This window comes from Triticum aestivum, chromosome 5B (genome assembly GCF_018294505.1).
Source record: "Triticum aestivum cultivar Chinese Spring chromosome 5B, IWGSC CS RefSeq v2.1, whole genome shotgun sequence".
In the NCBI taxonomy this organism is placed as follows: Eukaryota; Viridiplantae; Streptophyta; class Magnoliopsida; order Poales; family Poaceae; genus Triticum; species Triticum aestivum.
The window spans coordinates 583943187-583956541 of NC_057807.1; the positions used below are offsets into that span (position 1 = coordinate 583943187).

Below are 13355 nucleotides of genomic sequence, written 5' to 3' on the forward strand. Positions count from 1 at the left end.
TCCTCAAGCACGATAAATTCTTCGTCGCCGAGGCTCACCTTGTCTTCGGAGAAAGGCATGTAATTGTCATCCTTCGAGTCTCCATCCATTGCATGTTCATCAGGGCTAGCTTGCCCATCCTCCCGTCCGGCTTGCTTCAGCTTGGCTGGGCGGGATTGTTTTTGTCTTCGGCGTCATCCGGAGTGCTATCGTCTCTTCTGCCGGTATCACTATTCTTGCTGTGGCGGGGCTTAGAGCGGCGCCGCTGACGCCGGCGCATCGATTGCTTCTCAAGGGGATTATCCTCCATTGCCTCATCGCCATTGCTTTCTTTGGGTGTGTCCACCATATATATATTATATGATGAGGTGGCTATCCAGCACCCTGTGGGCGGTGGCTCCTGTTCTTCTCCGGCATCGTCATCCATACCGTCGATGTCTTCGGAGTCGAAATCAAGCATGTCGGTTAAGTCGTCGACAGTGGCTACTAAGTGGGTGGTGGGTGGGTAGAGAATTTCTTCGTCGTCCGCTTCCCACTCAAGCCGGACATAGTTCGGTCAGGAGTCTCCTGATAGGGAGAGAGACTTTAACGAGGTTAGCACGTCGCCCAAGGGTGAGTGCTGGAAAATATCCACGGAGGTAAACTCCATGATCAGTGCCCAATCAGGTTTGATAGGCATGGATGCGCGCGGTTCGGAGCCTATGGCCGGAGACGAGTCTGGGGGTCCAATGACACATACCTCATTGGAGGCGAAGTCTGTGTTTGGCTCTATCGCCAATGAGTATGCGGCCTCCATGGCGGGGTCTATCCACCCGTCCTCGGATGGCACGATCTGCTCCGGATTTAGAGTCGGGGCAGCTGCAGGTGTGATCTCCTGGACACAGTCCGATGGCAGATCTAAGTCATGCTCATCGTGACCGTAAGACGCACCTGTCATGGGCTCGAATCCATCGAAGATCAAGTCTCCACGGATGTCGACACTGTAGTTCAGGCTTCCAAACCTGACCTGATGGCCAGGGGCATAGCTATCGATCTGCTCCAGATGGCCAAGCGAGTTGGCCCGCAGAACGACGCCGCCGAATACGAAGATCTGTCCGGGGAGGAAAACCTCACCCTGGATCGCATCGTTGTAGATGATCGAAGGAGCCATCAAGCCTTACCGTGACGACACAGTGGAACTCTCAATGAAAGCACCAATGTCGTGTCAAAATCGGCGGATCTCAGGTAGGGGGTCCCGAACTGTGCCTCTAAGGATAATGGTAACAGGAGGCGGGGGACACAATGTTTACCCAGGTCCGGGCCCTCTCTATGGAGGTAATACCCTACTTCCTGCTTGGTTGATCTTGATGATATGAGTATTACAAGAGTTGATCTACCACGAGATCGTAGAGGCTAAACCCTAGAAGCTAGCCTATGATTATGATTGTTCTTGTCCTACGGACTAAACCCTCTGGCTTATATAGACACCGGAGGGGGTTAGGGTTACACAGAGTCGGTTACAAAGAAGGAAATCTACATATCCAAATTGCCAAGCTTGCCTTCCACGCAAAGGAGAGTCCCACCCGGACACGAGACGAAGTCTTCAATCTTGTATTTTCATAGTCCAACAGTCCGGCCAAAGTATATAGTCCGGCTGTCCGAGGACCCCCTAATCCAGGACTCCCTCACCCCTCGTCGTCGCCCGGAATCACCCGCCGCATCCTCCACCGGTTAGTGCGTATTTTGTGATCTTTGCGAGCGAGCGTTGTAGTTCATTGACGCGCCGGTGTGCTTCTAGATGGATTTTAGCCCGTATGAGAAGTTCTTGCTCACCGATTCGGACGACTCGGATGTTGAGACCATGCTTGCCAACTTTCGGCAGCAGACATTAGTTGGCACTTGCCGTGAAGGAGCACGAAGACTAGAAATGAACTTGGAATTCTTCTACGACAATGTGGGTAGTCGTGTCAAACCTGCTAGACACCCTAACCACATTAAACCTTTTCTTCAGACATACAAGGAGATTGAAAATGCAGACACACATTTTCAACTTCAGGAGGATCTCATTGAGCACCATTGGCAAAGGGCTGGATAGTGACTCATTTTTGTATTCATTTGTATTTGTATTCATCATAAGTTTTGTATTGCATTGTTCAAGATTTGAATAATTATTTGTAATGTGGATAATTGTTGTACAGTGTTGAATTTGAATAATTATTTAGTTTGCTTCCGTTTGTTGTATTATGCTGGATATGATATATTTTGCGGGCTGATGAGATGCGGAGAGCAGCAATGCAAGAGCAGACACCGCAAGCCGACCCGTATAAAAGCACCGTTTGGAGGGTCTACATCTACGGCCGCCCTTGCCGGCCCACAAAAGCCGTTTTCCGTGAACTGCAAGCGTGTTTTACGGACTGGCGGGATGCGAGGTCCGCTAGAGTTGCTCCAAACACGCCCTAGTATGCATTCGGATTCCCTCCCAGCTGCTGTAGCTACTCTGACCGCAGAAAAAAATAATGCCCGACCCCGGTCAGCAACATGGACTGGGGTGTATTATTCTATTCAAAATTCCTCGGCGTCGGGGAAAAACACAGGCATACGAATTTGGCATCCAGTGATAAAACAAATGATTCATGCTTCAATGGCGCATGCTAGGCATAGATACTTGGAGTATAATAAAATGATGAACAGATAGATTGCGGATACCATTTGATTTGCTGGTCCATTATCCATCGATCTGTCTCTGTTTAGGACTACACCCAACTTGATCAATCACTCACTTTCTCGCCATTCAATCAAATGTATGCCCACTTGACACATTGCCACGACTACTAACACGGCTGCACCGGCAAGCGGCAGCAAGAAAATGAGGCGGCAAATCAAATCAGTAAATCACCACGACAAATCGACACACACGCACGCACGCATCCATCTTGCTTCCTTCCGATCGAGAACGGCGGCGCCATTGCTGCCCCGCCGCGTTCTGCGCCTCCACGGCATTGCTAATTAGCAGCAGCTACCGCCGGCTGGTGGTCCGCTCAGGTCCACGTCGCCAGGATCGGGCTGGCCACCACGTGGTGCTCGCTGGACCAGACCAGCCGGCCGAACCCGTTGGTGCCCGACGGCTTCCCGCCCGCCGCGAAGCTCACGGTGTAGCTCTTCTTCTCGCCCACCTTGCTGAAGCTCAGCGTCGGCGGCTCCACCGACACCTTGATCGCCGTGCCGCCCGCCGCCGCGGCCGCCGTCACCTTGTACGTGCCGGGCTTCCCAACGTTCGTCAGCGTGCGGGCGTGCTTCTCCGTGCCGCCCGCCGCGGGGAACGTGGCCGAGAACGACGGGTAGTTGAGCGCCGCCACGGAGTACGTGCGGTTGGGGCTGCAGTGGTCCGACGAGTGCTTGGTGAGCGCGGCGATCTGCGCCGGCTCGTACTCGATGGCGCAGAGGAAGTCCAGGTAGTCGGCGGCGGCGAGGTCGTACACCAGCCCCGGGTCCACCGCCTTGCTGGGGTCGACGTGGCCGGCCCCCATGTCCAGCGGCGTGGCCGCGCGCTCGGTGGCCACGTCGAGCAGGCCGTCGCCGTTGGGGTACGCCGCGTACGCCGTCGTCATCAGCGCCGACCGGATGGCCGCCGGGCTCCAGTCCTGGTGCGCCGACCGGAGCAGCGCCGCCAGCCCGCTCACGTGCGGGCACGACATGGACGTGCCCGATATGATGTTGAAGCTGGTGCGCCGGTCGTCGCCGGCGATCCCTGATGGGCCGACGGATCCGGACCACGCCGCGAGGATGTTCACCCCCGGCGCGATCAGGTCCGGCTTGAGGATGCCGGGCGTCACGGTGTTCGGCCCCCTCGACGAGAAGGCGGCCACGACGGGCGACGGCTGGATCCCAACCTTCGTGCCCGCGAACACTATGTTGGCCGTCGGCTTTGGATCCGACGACGCGTAGGTTCTCATGGCGTTGCCGGCCCTCTCTCCGACGCCGGCGCCCGGGAGAATGTGCGCGTCGGCGACCAGCTCCTCGCCGTTGGCGGCGGTGTTGGCGAGCACCATGCCGGCACCACCGGCGTCTCTGACGACGAATCCCTTCTGGACCCTGGCGTTGGTGCCGCGGTCGCAGAGGACGATCTTGCCGGCGACCTTGGCAGGGATGAGGGTGCCCGTCATGCAGAGCGCGCCCATGCTGCTGTTCGACGCGTTCCCTGCGTAGATGAACGGCACCGGCGTGGTGGGCAATTGCTTGCCGTTGTAGAGGGAGACGCCGTTGTACTTGTTACCGTTGCCGAGGGTGACGTAGGCGGGGAAGTCGCGGTCGAGTGTCCCCGCGCCCACGGTGGTGATCCATGGCGCGCCGTTCGTCAGCGACGCCGCGCCCGGCCCGGCATTCCCCGCCGAGCAGGACACAAATATTCCCCTTTCCATGGCGCTGTACGCGCCCACGGCGATGCTGTCGCGGTAGTAGTCAGACGTGCCGCCGCCGAGGGACAGGGAGAGCACGTCCACGCCGTCGGCGACGGCCACCTCCATGCCCTTGAGGATGTCGGAGCTGAAGCAGCCGCCGACCCAGCACACCTTGTACGTGGCCACGCGCGCGCGCGGCGCCATGCCCTTGGCCGTGCCAGAAGCGTAGCCCAGCAGGTCGGCGCCGCGCACGGCGGAGCCCGCCGCCGTGCTGGAGGTGTGCGTGCCATGGCCGTCGTTGTCCCTGGGCGAGCGCGACTCCTTGGACGTGTCCACGGGGCCCTTGGACGCCTCGTACCCCGCCAGGAAGTACCTCGCGCCGATGAGCTTCCGGTTGCACGCGGAGGAGTTGAAGTCGCTCCCGCCCTCGCACTTGCCCTTCCAGCCCGCCGGCACGGGGCCGAAGCCCGCGTCGTCGTAGCTGGGCCGCTCCGGCCACACGCCGGTGTCCAGCACGCCGACGATGACGTCGCTGGCGGTGTTGGACTCGGGGAAGAGCGCCTCCGCCCGGTCCAGCCCGAGGAACTCCGGGGTCCGGGTGGTGTGCAGCTCGTACCGCGTCTCCGGGTTGACGAGCAGCACGCCGGGCTGCGCCTCCAGCGCCCGGGCCTCCGCGCGGGTGAGCCGCGCCGAGTAGCCGTGGAGCAGGGTGTCGTAGGTGTAGATCACCTCGGCGGCGCCGCCGGACACGGACTGCAGCGACGAGGCGTACCAGTCGCCGTGCGCCGCGAACTCGCTGGGCATGGCGGCGTGCGAGCAGTGCACGATGTACGTCCGCCGGCCATCGTGCACGACCTCCGCCGCAGCCGCCGCCGCCACGATGGCCGCGGCCACGGCCACGGCGAAGAGCGCAGATCTCCTGCCATGGCACCGCATCGTGAGAGGCTCTAGAACCGGAGGTGTCACCTTGTGAATGGGAGTGCGGGGTAGATCGTGCCGGCGTTTTTATAGAATCTGCCGGGGAGCGAAATGATTGCAACGGGACAAGGATGCAGATGAATGGATGGCGAGGCGAGTGAGTGAGACGGAGCAGGGGAGTGAGGGAGGGAGAGGGACGAGTGAGACGAAGGAGCCTCACATGGCCTGGCCTCTTTTATCTTTGGATTTCAGCATCACCACCTCCACATGACCGTTCCAGGGAAAAGATGCCTGCTTTGCAGACTGTGAAAGTGCTTACCGGTCAAGAACAGTCGCACCCTGCTGATTTTTTTTAGTGCCTCTCCCACACGAGGACCAGGTAAATTTTGATGTGATTAAAGATGATCTCTAAGGCTCCTTTGATTCAAAGAAATGCCATAGAATTTTTGAAGGGTTTGAATCCTTAAGATTTTTTACTACATTCGTCGTTTGGTTCGCAAGATTGGATTTTTTCCTATGAATCAAGTGTACTACATTTCATTGAAAATCAAGGGTCCACTACTATTTTTTTCTAATTCTTCTATTTTTTCTGTGGCATCAAACATTATATGCTAATCATTCAAATGGACATGCCACTCAAATCATGTATTTTTCCTATTCCTACGTTCTGAAAATCCTGCAAATCAAAGAGGGCCTTAACCTCCCCCGAGACCGCTTGGCCCCCGCGTCACTCCTGGAGGGGCGGCTCGGGCGGCCGCTAACCCTAGCATGCCACCCCTCCCTCATCTCCTCTCTGTCACCGCCACGGAAGGGGGTCACCAGAACGTCGCGCGGCCTTCGTAGAAGGTGGCGAGGAGGATTTGGCCACCTGTCGCGCGCAAGGACCTTTGGTACAGAGGTGGCGGCCTCGAGAGGTGGAGCAACGTCGACCTCAGCCATCGGTTGTCGCTAGAGCTAGCAGCCCCCATGCCCGCGCGGGCAGCAAGGTGGCGACGAGTGGTGGCTATGAGGGGAGAGGGGCAGTGGCCTTGGGGGCGTCTGCCTCGGATCTAACGCCTTTCGCCTCCAACCCTTTCGAGCCCGCTGGTCAGATCTCGTCTCTGGCTGCCCGTGGTCGCCGGCGCCACATCTGAGGTAAGGGTTGGGGGGATGGGGATGTGGAGCCTAGAGAAATCCAAGGACAGTTTGTGCCAGCCATGACGACGGGGACGCATGTGAGCGTCGTTCCCTACATGAGGCGTCGTGAAGGCTATCCCTTCCACCTTTTTGCCTCCCCCTCCCCTGTTCGTGTACCGGGGTGAAAACTCAAATCCCTCTAGATTGGGCGGCAATGTCGCTCGTGGCGTTATCACCTTCATGGAGGTGCTGCCTTCAGTGAGCATGGGACGGTGGTGAGCCCATCCTGGTTGGTAGGCGTTCGGCGGCCGCGTGGTTGTAGTTCGCGGTGTCTAGGCGGCGCCCCTGTTCGCCTGTTTTGTGGTAGCTCATGGACACTTCCATGTCGGTGGCCGACATTCCTCTGTGCCATTTGGGCAAGGGACTGGTTTCCACTATGCGGTTGCCATGGCCATATCGGGGTGGTGTGAGCTCGGAGTTTGATCTGTGGTCAAGACATCGTCTCAAAGTTGCGCCATGTGTCTTCCCTTCATTGATGCTCTGTTATCAGCAGTCACGTCATGCATTTGCTTCTCCTCGTGTGTAGGTTGCCACCCAATGCCCATGTGTTCCCTTTGTTGAGCTCGCGATGCGTGTTGGTGGTGCTATGGTTTGGGTTCTAGGTGGCTATGGCGTCGACTGCACACTTTTGCTCTTCGGAGAGCGTCTGCATCGCCCGACGGGATCGGCACCTCGTGCCAAGCGAGGGGGCAGGGATCCCCCTTTCGGAGATGGATGAGGTCATCTACGATTTGGCCGGAGCCCATGGAGCTAACAGAGTTACTCCCACCTGATTGATGTGTCTCCTCAAGGCCTGCTGCTGTCTCTGTGTGGTGGCCTGCTCTCGGTGGAGAGCTTCATCGTCTTCAAGCTGTTCTTGTACCTTAGATTCTTCATCTTTGCTTGTTGACGGTAGGAAACTTCTTAGTTGCTTGCACAACACTATGTACACTTTTAGCTGTTTCTTTGTCTTGATTATGTAATAAGTTAATGGTTGCTGTTATCCTGGTCAGTTGATGACTTTGTTAATTACAAAAGTGAGCTCGATTCAAGCCTTCGTTCTAAAAAAATCTCCCCACAAAAAAGGAAGAGTTGATCCTCTGCCTAAACAAAATCGTGAGCTTTAACAGGGAACTGGATGTTGGCGTGCATGTGTGAAGTAGGATTATGTTCCTCGCAATGATGCCGGCGGTTCCCTCCGGGTCCATCATCGGTGGACGGATCGCGCCCCCGATCGATGAGTGTAGTGTAGTCGGTGCCTGTGCGTGCATGCATGTCCAGGCCAGCTCGGGTCGGGTGATGGCAATGATAACAGTGATACAGCAGTAGATTGCTGCTAAGATACACGGATTCCTTTTGTCTCCACTGAACCCATGTTGGATTGTTGCCAGGCTGAGACACGGTCGACGAGCCTGATACGGCCATCGAGGCCACTTTGTCCGTATCGACCGCCCCAACAAATCGGCTCGTGGCGAAATGGCTCTTGTGCTTTGCTTCGCCGCGTTCATAAAGGAAGGGTTCACACGGAATCGTATGCGGCGTGTGTGCCCCAGCCTGCTGGTGCTGCCGTGGTCTCTCCCGGCCGTCCGTCGTCGTCTCGAGATGCGGTGTGGACGGGAGAGACCACGGCGGCTCGTCGGCCTGCGCCCGCAGCGGTGGGCCGGGTTCCACTTGGGCTTATGTGAGTGGCCCCCGACGCAGCAGGCACCGCGTCGAGCGTTCGAGCTTGCCGACCGTTGTGGCCGCTGGATTTCTTGAGGCGAGCAATATCGCCATGATAAAAATGGAGATGCGCTGAAATGCTCGGTTCATAATTCACCGTCTCTTTCTCGATGAGGTTTGCAAGGTCTGTCACTATGTCTATCTATGTACGTATCTGGAGATTGAATGCTGCCGGTACCAGACAGAAAGTCGGGCCGTTCCGGGAAGTGGAAAGCTCCATGCCTTGCCCACGTAAACCCCCGCCGCTCTTTGTAGGCGTGTTGATGAATGAGCACGGCGGGCATCCCGGCGCCACGCTCCCTTCCAAATCCGGCAAACGGCCCGCTGCGGTGGCGCCGTTTCCATTTCGGCCGGCTGCGGTTAATGGCACGACGCGGACGGCCGTGGACGCATGCATGCATGCAGGCGTAAAGTCGCCAGCTGCCGTGCGAACGAACACGGCGCCGGGGGCGGGTGCGGGTGCGGGGCCGGAGGACGGGGGGCCTACCGCCAACGGACACGGGACGCCGGACGCGTCGGACCGATCGCCGGAGTGGACGCCACTACGTGTGGAGCGTGTCAGTTTGGAGTGGAGCTCATGAGCCGGGTGCGCGCTGAGCGTGCCGGACTGGCACTGCGTGCGTGGGCAGTGCAGTTGCAGGGCATGGGCCGCGACAGGCACGAGTCACGCGGCACGGCACTGGCTCGCCGTTCGATGGAGCGGCCGTGGCGTCCTGCCCCATGACCTTTTTTCCTGCTGTTCCGCTCGTTCTTTTCACTGGCCCGGCCTGCGCGGTCGTGGGCGTGCCGGTGCGGCAGTAGGAGTACGGGGCTGTGGCCTGTGCGCGCGCACGTGCTCGCGGCGACGTATGCGTGGAGGGGCAAATTTGACAAATTTGACCTATAGACGAAATTAAATCACAGAATGAACTGTCCATGAAACTATTTCACGCGACTGACCCGTGACGCCTATCATTCAGGCGCTGCACTAGTGCAACGCCTAGGAGCTAGGCGCTACACTATATAGTGTGGCGCCTAGCTCTCATGCGCTGCACACGACTTAGTAATTTTCTGATTACACGTGTGCGACGCTGGCCGTGTAGCGCTAGCTGTGAGGCGTTGCACAGTGTAGTGTGGCGCCTTCGTGTCGGGCGTCACACAAAAAATCAGCCGCGTGAAATAGTTTCATGGATAGTTCATTCTATGATTTGATTTCGTTTATAGGTCAAATTTGTCAAATTTGCCGTGTGGAGTGAGGGGAGTGCGAGCGTATGGCCTTTTTGGTCCGTGCTGGAAATTTGGATAAGCCGGTCTGACGCGGATCCAGGATTCCCGAGATGCATGTGCTGGTTACGGACGGTGTCTGCACTGGGCGAACGTGTCGAACTGGCCTTCGTCCGAGTAATAAAGAACGCCGTGCCCCTGCATAGCACGGGTGCAATGCCTCGCTGGCTCCGCCTTCGCCGATGGCTGCGAGTGCGAGTCTCCGTGTTCGTGTAGGTTTGCGAGGGAGTTGGAAATTCGACGGCGGGACAAACACGTTTTCCTAAATGATACAGTATGCAAAAATGCTAGATGTAGAAACAAATACAGGGATTTACAAACTCTTTTCATCTACTGGCCAATCACAAACTTGCCCCTTAAGGGTGGACCGGCTCCACAACCTATTGACCAATCCCAAACACACAAGTTAATCCTACCCTGTAAACCCTGTAGTTATTTATACGTGTAGCATTGCTCTACAGTATGTGTGCGTGTGACATTTGGGGCGTGTTTGGTTACCTGCATCATTTTTTTGCCCTTTTGCATACTTGTCCCAGTTAGGCCGGGTTGACCTAATGCAGACAACAAACTATTATCTGCACTTAGTTTGGTTATCTGCATATAGACTGCTTGCATTTGGGGAATTTTTTTTGACCGTCATTTGGATGCGTGCATTGGCTTGGCAGATGCAAGTGCTCGGTATTTAGTTGCATACAAGTTGGTTGCATAGAAGCAACGTGATTAAAAGATAACATTTACACATGGCACACCTTAAAGTAGAGTCCTTGATGCTGCAAGCAACTAGTTCATCACGCCGCCGTCGGACTCGATGGCCCGCCCACCGTCAGACTCGGCATCGCGGCCATCATCGGACTCGGCACAACGTCGGGTGGCGGCCGCAGACCGTCGCCGGAGTCGTCCTTGTAGTAGAGCTCGAAGCCAGAGAGCGAGCCGCCCCATAGTACAATCATCGGGTTCATCGCCCCACGCCAGCTACTGCTGTGCGGCGGTTGCGGGAACTGCTCGAGGAGGTTGTCGTCGTCATCGTAGCCCCCCCTGCCGCTACCGTGAGCGCGCGCGCTAGAAGCGCGCGCGAGCAGGCAGAGCGTGTCCGTCCTTGGAATTGGAGAGCGCGCGCCGAGGGAGCTTGCTAGCAAGCTGACTGCGGATGGTCCACGTGCGCATCCAGAAAAGATCAATCAAGCAGCTTGCTAGGTTGCTTTGTACGTGCATGTTCGAATAACGAAGACTGTCGGCAAGGCGGGGCCAAGACGCCTGCTCAAGCATGGCGCGGCGGAGGATCCTGCTGGCCACGTGGAAGAATTGGGAGGCAGGCTCTTCTCCCGAGTGTCTCTGCCTCGCATCCGAGCAGCTGCTCCCTCTTGCGCCGCCCTGGTTGGCGAGCTACTGTGACGCGCCGGCCGGTGAGCCCCTGCGATGCGTCGCCGTTCCTCGGCTCGTCCCCCTCCTCTCGTTCTATTCTCTCTCCCCCATTTCTTCTTCCTCTGCTCCTCTCTGATCTTATCTCAAATCCCTCCTCTATGGTTGACGAAACTACGAACTGATCGCCTGAATGGAATCATGACATCAATGTGAATCATTTTTGTGTACAGCTTATCTAGAATCGATGCATCGTTAAGGATGGCAATTTTACCAATGGGTACGGGCAGTGGCGGAGCTTCAGCAAGGCTACATGGGCCATGGCCCGCCCAGCTTTGCACCACCTCCTCCTATTATAGCCGGCCCATGGGCCGGGGAAAAACCAATTTCATGCAATTTAGCCTACCCAGCCCGTCCAGGAATTTGCTGCAAGCTCCGCCACTGGGTACGGGTACCCGCGGATACCGTACCCGCATGGGCAGGGTATGGACACAATTTTATACCCATGGTAGTACCCATACCCTACCCGTTAAGTCATGGGTAGGGCACGGGTATAGCATTTACCCGTGGATATACGCATACCCTAAATCGTTTATACTGACATGTGGACCTTACCCATGATTCACAAGTGTAACTATATTAAAGTTGTGTCGTGAGCTTGTGAACCTATGTTAAAGTTGTCACCAATTGTCAATTTGAATTGAGATAATTGTCATACATGTACTCATCTATCTGTTATTGAGTTGGGATCAATGTTTTTCTCTCAAATGTGCTAGATGAATGTAAAATTGCGAATAAATTATGTACTATTTGATCTACCGTTGGGTACCAAATGAGTATGGGTACCTGTCGGGTATGGGTACAGGTAAAGTTTCATACCCATGGATACAAGTATGGGTAGAATTTTGTACGCATTGACTACATGTGCATGGGTATGGTATTGCTCTACCCGCACCCTACCCTACCCATTGCCATCCTTATGCATCGTTGTGTAGATCAGAGGGAGGAGGAAGAAGGGGATTAGAGAGGAGGTTAATGGAGGTACGAGAAGATAGCGTACAGGTTGCACAGTAGCTCGCATCCCCCGTGTATCCTCTCGTGCAACGGGACCCACCACATGCGCTCGAGGTGGCTCGACCCATCCGGCTCGCAAAAAATGACCGATTCGGTCGTTCCTCCAGAGCTAGGCTGCGATCTACTTTGAGGTTCGCATGGGCCAGGTTTTTTATGCAGCCCAGGCAACCAAACGGGCCACATTCTTCCCACGCGGGCCTGGCCCGACCTAAAGCGACCAACCAAACTCGTCCTTGTCAACTTCGTCCAAACGCAGCCATATTTGTTTACTTGGTTTGAACGAATCTTACAATAGTGTTGACCTGGATCGAGAGCCACGTCATCACGCAACGTCGTATGGGTGAACTATTGCTCGCCCAAACGGACGCCAGCCAGTTCTCAGCATGGTTACTCGCATTGCCGTGCGGTGGAACTGCTCCTCGCCCGCATGATGCTCGCACGATCTCCACCTCGCTAATATTTCGGCACGTAGCAGTTTTACTCTGCACATTCGTCTCCACTTCCCCATTTGCATTCTGTTCCACATCCCAGCATCTCTGCGATGATGCGTGCATGATTCCATAGTGACTCTCCGGCGTAACCACGGTGAAAGTCTCGCGGAGGCCGCTTGCCATCGTTAGGAGCTCTCGCAATTGTTTCATCGTCATCATATTTTGAAGCGAGCAGAGGTAACGCTCCCGAAATCCTCCATTTGCTTCCCCTCTCTACTCTAGTGGCGAATCCCTCCATTTTCTTCCCCTCTCTGCTGTTGTGGCAAATCCATGGCGATTCCGTGGGTGGGTGGGTGGGTGAGGGCTATCATTTCCCGTCACCGGGGAGTCGCCGGTGTGTAGATAGGTCGGCTAGGAATTCGCATTCCTAGCGTAGGATGCTCTATCCATGGCTCACGTTTGTGTTCACCTTGCTTGAGGCCGTTCCCCTGTTTTCGTAGTGGTCCGATGTTGAATCCACGACGTAATGGGCTGGTGATCATATCCCGTTGTCGAGGGGGACAATTGATGCGGAGCATCCTACGAACATCACCATGTCAAGAGTCTGTTTGGCAAGTGACACGTGTGACATCTACTTCATGCATACAAAGGTGAATCCTCTCCTTTACATGTGTCCACTTGTACCCTTCGAGGATGGTATACTACATGACCCCTCTCTCGTGTGCATACATAGGTGTGAGTGGAGCTACACATTCATCGAGGAGGAGTCCAAGCATAGGAGAGCAACTACACCTTTCAACCGGGAAGCCTGGAAGCGGAGAAGGAACCGTCAAAGAAGAAGGCAGAAGCTCCCAAGCGACCCCGTGCGCACGGGCCTCCCCAATCCCGTGCCCACGGGCCTCCCAGGCTGCACGGTCCTAAAGACCCCATGCACACGGGCGTGTACCATGCCCACGGGACCCCCATGTCCATGGGCCTCACAGGCCCCGTGCGGACGGGCTACTGCGTTAGGTCACTAGAGATCCCATGCGCACGGCCTCCACTTACCCCGTACGCACGGCCCCCCCGTGTGTGTTGC

General features: G+C 56.3%; 1 protein-coding gene across 1 annotated transcript; it reads right to left on the reverse strand.

The window, feature by feature from the left end:
• Positions 1-2654: 2654 nt before the first annotated feature.
• LOC123113405 (subtilisin-like protease SBT1.7) lies at positions 2655-5480 on the reverse strand. Its single transcript, XM_044534629.1, has one exon. The coding sequence runs from the start codon at positions 5289-5291 to the stop codon at positions 2997-2999; it is 2295 nt and encodes a 764-aa protein (XP_044390564.1). The 5' UTR covers positions 5292-5480; the 3' UTR covers positions 2655-2996.
• Between the last annotated feature and the right edge of the window lie 7875 nt (positions 5481-13355).

Excerpts from the sequence above, each read along its gene's own strand:
- LOC123113405 (XM_044534629.1), bottom strand. The coding sequence starts at position 5,291 with ATGCGGTGCCATGGCAGGAGATCTGCGCTCTTCGCCGTGGCCGTGGCC.